Raw genomic sequence first — 8,967 nt, forward strand, 5'->3', positions numbered from 1 at the left:
TGATTCTGAACCCTTCCCTCCCCTTTACATATACGTGAGTACTGTTCCCATTTTCTGCAAACTAAACTAAAATCTGGCAGCCCTTCATTGGTACAGGTCAACTTTCACCAAAATAAGGAGGGTCGTCGAATTTTGAGTTCTTTCCTGCAGGTCAGGTGATTTGAAGCCTGAACCATGTGCTTTGAGAGGAACCAAACCCCATGTGTCTGATGGCCCAGAGTCACAGAATGTCAGAATCAGAAGGGTCTTCAGTGGCTGTCTAGTCCTGAAAAGCAATTCCTTCTATAACAGACATGGCGAGCTTTTGCTAGAAGCCCTCTGGCCAAGGGAAACCCACTGGCTCCTAATGCAGTCATTCCATTTTTGAAGGGTGCTAATTGTTAGGACAGTTTTCTTTACATTGAGCCTAAATTTGCATTTTGGCAACTTCCATCCCTCCTCCAGAATGATTAATGTAAAAATAAAACTTCTTATTTCATGCGTACGTGTATGTATAGATACATGTGTATGTAGTTATTTACATTGATCTCCTCCTCCATCAGGATGTGAGCTCCTTGAAAGCAGCAACTGCCTTTCTTTTTATCCCCAGCACTTAGCACAGTGCCTGGCCCATAGCAAGTGCTTAATAAATGCTCTTTGATTGATTGATATGCACCGTGTGGTGTAATGGATAGGAATCTAGCCTTAGAGCCAGGAAGACCTGACTTGAATCCCATCTCTGACACACACTGACTGTATGGCCCTGGTCAAGTCACTTAAGTTCTCAGTGCCCTAGGCAGGTCTCTAAGTTGCAGAAAAGGTGCCCACTCTTATTGAGAGAGGAGTTTCATATATACACATAGAGTACCCACAGTGCTACTGGCCCTTTTCTTACCCTGTAATTTTTGTATCAGGCATACCTTCCCTGAGCCATGGTCTAGGCCTGGTTTTCATCTCACCAAGTCTCAGTGACGGTTCTGAGGTCAGATTTGCCTCTTTGGTTTAGGCCCCTTGAGTTCTTCTTGTTTGTTGCCTGTACTTAGGCCTTTGTCTAAAGGCAATCTGGACCTTGGGTTTAATTACTTGTTCCTTTCTGGGATTTGTCTGCTATAAACTTCTGGATGTCTCACCAACTTTTCTTTTTCCTACCTTGCATAAATGAACCAATGAGAAAAGCAGTGATTTCAGTACATACTCAGTGCCAAGTGCGGAGGCTACAAATAGAAATGCAAAACACTCTCTGATCCCAAGGAGCTCACGGCCTAATTGGAGGAGCCAACACACAAAGGAGGGAACAGCTGCAGTGCAGGTGGCAAGGCCCAAGGCCCCTTACTGTGCAGCAGCGAAGCAGATGGCGATACATCTTTTGTGCCATCTCTATTGATTACAAACCCAATCGGCTTCCATTTGACGTCACCCAGGACCTGCTTTCTGGGGTCCTCAGGAGCTGTGGCTCTTGAGGACGCAAGGATTGCATACTCTCCAGTATTTTTGGCTTAGTGGGTGGTTGCAGACACTCTTCTCCTTCTCCCTTCCTTTGTAGTTTAAATCCCATTTGAGTAGATTTGCAAGACTCCAGACAAATCCATTTTTTTTATGAAGCTTTTTAAAAAATTCTGAATTAAATAAACACGAAAAAAGCCCATGAATTTTCCATATACAAAGTGGAACAGAAAAAGAGGATTATATGTGAAGCCATGAATCTATCACATACAACTTGCTTTTTTTTAAAGCATGTAATAAATGTAATACATTACTTTCAGAACTTCTCTGCTTGTCTGTACTTCCCCTGAACTTTTTTCTCCTCTTTTCTGTCCATTTTTAAGATGCTTCAGTGGCCCTCTTTTTTGACAACAGTATTATTACTAGTGCTTTCCTTCCTCCCAACCCCACCCTCAAACAAAAAGAAAAAAACACAATCCTTGTAACAGATAGGCACAGTGAAGCAAAACACATTTCCACGTTGGCCATGGCCAAAAATGTATGTCTCATTCTGTACCCTAAGTCTGTTATCTCTCTATCTCAAGAAGTGCCTCTTCATTGGGCCCCTGAATCATGGTTGATCATGGCCTTGATCAGAGTTCTTAAGTCTTTCCATTTCTTTTAGTGGTGGTGTTATTGTGTAACTTGTCCTGCTTCTGTTCACTTGACTCTGCCTCAGTTCATACAAGCTTTCCCAGAGCAGAAAAGACATTCTTATCAGCCCGATCCTTCTAACCAGGGGCCTGTCATGCCTATGTTGTCATGGTTCCATTCTCAAGACACTGTCTTCCAAACCAGCTGTTCCCTTCCCAGATATGTTTTTTTTTTCCCTTCTTGCCCATGCCTTTAGTGAGCAGCGGTACAGAAAATACCACCTATGGCCAAGGCCTTCACATCTTCGGGAAAGTTTTCTAGGTCCCTTCTGGCAGTGCCATTTGTAGCCACAGGAATCACCAGAAGTGGATAGTAGTTCTATATTTGGACGAGTCTTGGGAGGGTCTTTGTTGCATTCTGTGATCATTGCCACTTTCAAAATGGGAAACAACACAGAGTGAGAGATGAGTGGGAACTCCGAAGGAAGCAGTTGCGCTTTTTTACCCCAAATTTATTAGGGTAGTTTTATGAGTTGCCTTTTGACAAATAAATTTCTGCAGGAATTCTCTGTGATTAGAATCATTAGTTAACATTCACAAATGATACAAAAATGCCTGTAGCTCATCTCCTAATGTCTCAGCTTTATTACACTCCACCCACAACCTTCATAAAAAGGGTGCTTATTTGCACCAAGGTATTTATAGCTGTATGGAATAGGGAGAAACTGGAAGGAAGCCCAACACCCCACCGCTGGGGAAAGGCCAAGCCAACTCTGGCATGTCACTGCTATGGAGACTTATATCACCATGAACAATAACAAATGCACAGAGGGGAGAGACATCTGGAAACGTCTGCACAAAAATATTGTGGCCTGAAAAGAGCAGAACACGCCCAAAGAAACTATGCGTGGGCTATAAACTGTTGTATACATCTATTTGAATTTACAATCAGAAGGCTCAGGAAAAGGTGAAGTGTTAGTTGCTGCTGAGTTGCTGTTGTGAACATTTAGAGGGACCTTTTTATTGCTCAATTGATTAAACGCAATGTTTTTTAAGAGCGGTTGTTCATCCCTGCCAGAAAAACTCATAAAGTCATTCTTTCTTTTAAACATGCTGGTTGGTCCCAGCATGTCTGTGCTGGGCATTTGGGGAAGTCAGAGAAAGAATTTCATCCTGTTGCTAGATGTTACCTGATGACTTCCATGGAGTCTCACAAAGTGCCTGGTATGTAGTAGGTACTTCCATTGATGCATATCGGTTGGACTAATGTACTTCTCCCCTTCCCCTCTGAATATTAGCGCCTTGTGGGTGGAGACTGTTTCATTTTTGTCTTTGTATCTGCAGTGCTTAGAGCAGTACCCGACATGGTTGATATTTCCTAAACGTTCCAGATTAGAAGAACCAGCTGACAACTAGCCATGGGGTAGTGGTAGGAAAGTATCTGAGAGATAGAAATTTCTGCCCCTTAGTAGACAGATTTTTCTTAAATTTTCCAGCCTTATTTGTGTGACTCAAGTTTTTTTGACGCTGTAATCGTTTTTCAATGTGCACCACCACTCCCCCTCCCAATTCAAGGCCCCCTTTATAATAAAGAAAAGACATTAAAACCAACCAACTAAATAAGTGTATACTGCAGTCCACTTCTGTGTTCTCTTACCTCCCTACCGAGAGTAGGGAAATGGGTTTCACCATCTGTTCTCCAAAACCAGGATTGATTGTTGCAATTAATTCAGGACTGACGGTCTGTTTAGTGTTCATGTTATTTGTCCCCATCTTTGCCATGATGGGTGAGAGGTCTCTAGAGCAGCAGTTATGTTTGGGTAGAAATCCATGTTCTACAAAGTTCATTTCTCATAAATCCACTTTCCCAAATAAGTGTGAGATACTCTGTTGTCATGTCTATTTTGTGTCTCCTAGGTACAATTTATTCAGCTCTCGAAGACCTTTTATAATTTGTTCCATGGGCATCCTGAAGAGGAAGAGTTATACCAGGCCATTGCAGTGGTGACCAACCTCTTGCTTAGGATGGAAGAAGTGGGGAGGAGGTTGCATGGCACGCTGTCACCCGCCAAAGAGAAGGCCTGCGGCTCCACCACCACAGCAGACCCTGCTGACAGCACCACCTCTCAGACCACTGAGGCAGCAAAGGAGCCCTCCCCACTTAAAGAGGAACAGCAGTGGTCTTTTGCTTTTGAGCAGATCCTTGCATCATTGTTAAATGAGCCTGTCATAGTGAGGTTTTTTGAAAAACCAGTAGATATCCAAGCCAAGTTAGCAGAGGCAAAAGCCTCCCAGCTGAGTTCTAGAACCAGGGTGTAATTTACCAGCATGGAACCCATTTTTACCAAGGATTGCCTGAAGTTTACCAGGGTCCATCTAGCTCATTCCCTGTGATCCCTGGGAGCAAACCTCAGGGATTTAGCTTTCTGTGGCACAGAGCTATTTGAAGGAAACCAAGGTACCCCAAAGCACAATTCCATTCTTCTTTATAATAGTCTTAACTTTTAATATTCATAATGACAAGCACTTTTTATATAACATTTTACTTCATCTGCACTATCTTAAGAAATCTTGTTCATGTCACCCCTAGAGGGCACCACCAAACCACTCAGTTAAAAAAAAATGACTTACTAGTAGTTACCTATGAAATAGTGTTGGAATCGTCAAGTTTGCTGTTGTGTTTGGACTAGTAATGCTGCTTTGTCAAACTGACAGCCCCTTGTTTTCAGTTCTATATGTCTATGTGCCTCAGTCTTGTGTAGATGTTAAAGTGCTTTAGAGAATAGAGCCCTTTGAGCCTTAATTGTCCAAGGAATATTGCCATTTGGGGCTTTTGTGTCCAAGTCTTAACTGAGTGACTATATTTTTTTTAGTTTATCCAATATTATCTTCTAGTGATTGGCTCTGGAGGGACTTCCAACATCAGTCCAGGTATATTCCTTCCTGCCTGCTTCTCCTCCCTTATGGCAGTGTGGTGTAATGGACAGAGTTGGCCTAGGAGCCAGAAAGTCTTGGTTTCAAGTCTTCCTCTGACCCATAGTGGCTTTGTAATCCTAAGCAAGTTACTTAACCCTTTAGTGTTCTAGGTAGCTCTAAGTCTTTGAGATGCAGAGGAGATGCTAACCTTCATCGGCAGAGGGGTTTTTCTTGCTTGGGAGTTACCTATACCAGAGAAATGACAGCTGCAGTCCTTATCCCATGCCCCCCCCCCAGAGTCTGTTTCAGATCTTGAAGTCCAGCATTAATTTCCCATTAGCAGGATGGAATTGAGAGGAGGAAAAGGCTTGTTTCTTTGATCTAAGGGCTGAAGAGGCTGTCTCAGGAACCATCTGCGCGTCCAGCCCCTTAGAGGAGTTTGCACTTTGCTGATTAGAAAGGAGAGCTTGTAAGAGTTTTATTTCTCCTGCTTTTGTGTACATGAGGAACAAAAGTTATTGACAGATGTATCTGATGGGACATAGAATATTCCACATCTGTTGTCTAGACCAAGGCTGATCACATTAGCTGTGTGACCTTGGACAAGTCTTTTATCTTCCCTTTGTTTTCTCTTTGATATGGTAAAGGAATTGGACTAAAATGATCTTTATGGGCCCTTTGGGTTCTGAGATTCTAGGATTCTATCTCTGCTGCTAATGAAGATGAAGAATGTCCTTTTTTCCCCACAAATTGTGTTTTCTGCCTTTTGTTTTTACATCCCCTACATGTCCTGATGACTTCCCTCTCCCCTTACAGGGAGCCATCCCTTATAATAAAGAAGAAAAAAAACCAGTTCCACGAAATGAATCCACATAAAATAGCCAGTTTGTATGCAGAATTACCAGCATCCACTTCAAACACTGGACTTTTACCAGATGAACTTAGACAGTCTCAGATTAGTCTGCTTTGAGTTGGGAGAACGAAAACCCTTTGAAATCTGAAAGATCAAAGCTATACTCATCCTATCTTCCCTGCTTCCCAGCTCTGACCAGACTCATTCTTTCATAATCAGTCATTAGAATGATTTCTCTTCGAAGAGCTTTGGTCTTAGTCATTTCACACATTCAAAGGACAAAAAAAATTACTACTAATAACAACTGATGTTTCTATAGTGCTTTAAGGTTTGCCAAATGCTTTCTGTAGATGTTTTTTAGTTAGGCCTCAGAAAAATCCCTGGGAGGTTAGTATTGCAGGTATTATCCCCATTTTTCAGATGACAAGATAGAGATTCAAAAGGTTTGCTCCCATGGTCACATGGACACTCAGATCCAGGTCTTCCTGACCCCTATCCCAGTGTGTGATCCACTATGCCATATAGCACTATATATGGCTTTCTAATTAGGGTACTGGTGTGGGTCAAGTCAATGCTTGGTGCTTGGGGCCCTAAATCTCGAATCTTTTTTAATGGTAAAATGACTCCTTCTCAGGAAGGTTTGATTTCTGAATAAATAGCGTTCAGATCTACTTATTCTCTATTGGATTCTAGAATAAGTAGCTGGCCTACTGAAAATCCTCTTAGTTTAATTTGGAAGAAAACTCCCCGTGGTACCACCTTTCAAACGTGCTCAACACCAGCTTACCAAAGCAATTTTGCAGCTTAGAGACAAGCGATCGGGGTACAATTGGCTTTGCCTTCTTGCACAAGTAAGGTTTCCAGAATCCTTACCAAAGGTTGCACAGTGGGTGTTAAATTGGCCTTGTCTGATTCACACAGTGTTGTAGGTATCTATGATGTCATACCAGACCCTACTGTATACATCTTCAATGATTTTTTTTGTCAATTGTTTTTGCAAAAACAAAAACGAAAAAAAAAAGACCCAAAGCTAAAAGAGCATCTATTCAGAGTTGTTATAATGATAAGCCTTATGGAAGATTGTTGTGTATTATCTTTTAGCCTAGATTCTTTGGAATTGAATACTTGAAGACATTCCGGGAGGGAAGAGATTATAAATGCAAGTTTAAGGGGCAAGTGATATATTTTTGGAGTTTATGTGAGAAATATGTTGAACAAAGTGCAGTAGGGGAAGCTTGGAGCATCAAAACTAAACTTATGCAGAAAACCTTATTAAATATATTATTTAAAATGCTGTTAGCTGTCTTTATTACACTCAATGTACACTGACTTTTAGACAATTTAAAAACAGAAAAAATGGTGGGCTTCCCTGTGGTCACTAAGTATACATTATATATAATCAGGTACAGTGAAAAGAGTGCTGAGTCTGGAGTTAGAGGACCTGAGTTCGAATCTTACCTCTGATGCTTATTACCTGTGTAATGTTAGCCAAGTCACTTCCCCTTCCTGGCCCTTGGTTTCCTTCTCTAAAATGACTGGGTTGAACTAGAGGGCCTTAGAGGCTCCCTCCAGCTCTAAATCCATGATCCTACAGTCAGGATTCAGGTCATTTGGGTTTTTTTAACATCAATTTTCTCAGGGTCTCACCTGGAGAGGGAGAAGGAAAGAGATGGATCGATCAGTCACATTCTTCCAAAGACAATATATAGAAACCTGAAATCAACGAGACTCAATTAAGCACCTACTATGCGAAAGGCTGTGTGCTAAACACTAGGGAAACACAGAAAAGTAAAAACAAGATCCCTGTCATCAAGGATATCCATTTTTTTAAAGCATAAGATTAATTCTTCATATTGCTTTCAAAACTGTCCTGCTTATCTGCGCTTTCTTCTGAATTTCCTTCTATTCATTTTAAATGTTTCGATGCCTCTTTTTTTCCCCTTCAGTTTTGCTAACTCGCCTTGGGATCTCTCCCAGCTAAAAACCTAGAGGAGGAAAAACCTCATAACAAATTAGTAGAGTCAAGCAAAACAGTCCACATAGTAGAAGTGCAAAACCATAGATCTCGGGACCTCTAGTCCTCTCACCACGGATTTTTTGTTTCTTACCTAAATACAAGACTTTATATACCTGAGTCCCAAAGCCCAGTTGTATGAGACTCTTTCTTCACTCAGTATTTGCATTGTTTCTTCCTCAAATGATCCTTCTATTCCTTAAACATTGGAGGGTTTCTGAAATAATAGTTCTCTGGATCTGCCCTGTGGTGGCAAGTTCAGTGGGCATCCTAGTGGTGCCATTCCCCTGTGACCTTCTGTGCTCTCTGCCAGCATTGTCATCTATCTTTCTGCAGACTTTGGAACAGGAGGCACAGACAATCAGGGTGTTCAAGTCTGAATCCCCAACTCCCATCGCCTTTCCCAGCAACATATATATCATTCTGCATTTTAAGTCTATCACCTATTTGGCCTCCTTTTTAGGTTCTCCAGAATCATGGTTTGCCATTTCATTGGTTGGAGTTCTAAAGTCTTTTAAAGTTATGTTTCTTCGTAATGTTGTTTTCGTCATGTAAATTGTCCTCTTCGTTCTGCTCACTTCACTCTTGCTTCAGTTCGTACTACCCAGGATTCTCTGAAATTGTCTCCTTCAGCATTTCCTATGGTGCAGTAACATTCTGTTACATCCATGTACCACAGTTTATTCAGCCATCTTGCAATTGTCTAAGAGGCAATTTAAGGCAGGGCTTCTTAAACTTTCCACTCATGTCCCCTTTAGCACTTCTTAAAGTGTGGGTTGGGAAGCACTGATCTAAGGCACCCCTTTAGATTCTAATTGCTTTCTTTTCTTCTTCCCTGCTCTTTCAATCTTCATTGTTACTGTTCCATAGAGTTCTTTTAAAAAAGAAAAATACACCATTTATTTCTTTGTAGAATTCTGAACTTAAACACCAAAAACAGCATTTTGATATACACAGCAGAACACAAAAAGAGAATTCTATGTGAAACCATAAATCTTCATTTCATATTGCTTGCTTGTTGAAAAAAAAAATTTTTCCCCCAGGTACATGTTAGAACAATTTTTAACATTCATTTCCTAGAAGTTTGCCCATTGGTCATAGTTCCAAATTGCTCTGTAGAATGGTTGAAT

General features: G+C 41.2%; 1 protein-coding gene across 1 annotated transcript in view; it reads left to right on the forward strand.

The window, feature by feature from the left end:
• TBC1D8B (TBC1 domain family member 8B) overlaps nt 1-7,114 on the forward strand; it is a gene marked incomplete in the record, with an annotated part of 97,864 nt that extends 90,750 nt beyond the window's left edge. The window contains 1 exon segment of the mRNA XM_036740448.1: nt 3,972-7,114. Within this exon segment, the coding sequence (XP_036596343.1) occupies nt 3,972-4,373 (402 nt within the window).
• Nucleotides 7,115-8,967: the final 1,853 nt, after the last annotated feature.

The sequence above is a fragment of the Trichosurus vulpecula genome (assembly GCF_011100635.1).
Source record: "Trichosurus vulpecula isolate mTriVul1 chromosome X unlocalized genomic scaffold, mTriVul1.pri SUPER_X_unloc_1, whole genome shotgun sequence".
Lineage (NCBI taxonomy): Eukaryota > Metazoa > Chordata > Mammalia > Diprotodontia > Phalangeridae > Trichosurus > Trichosurus vulpecula.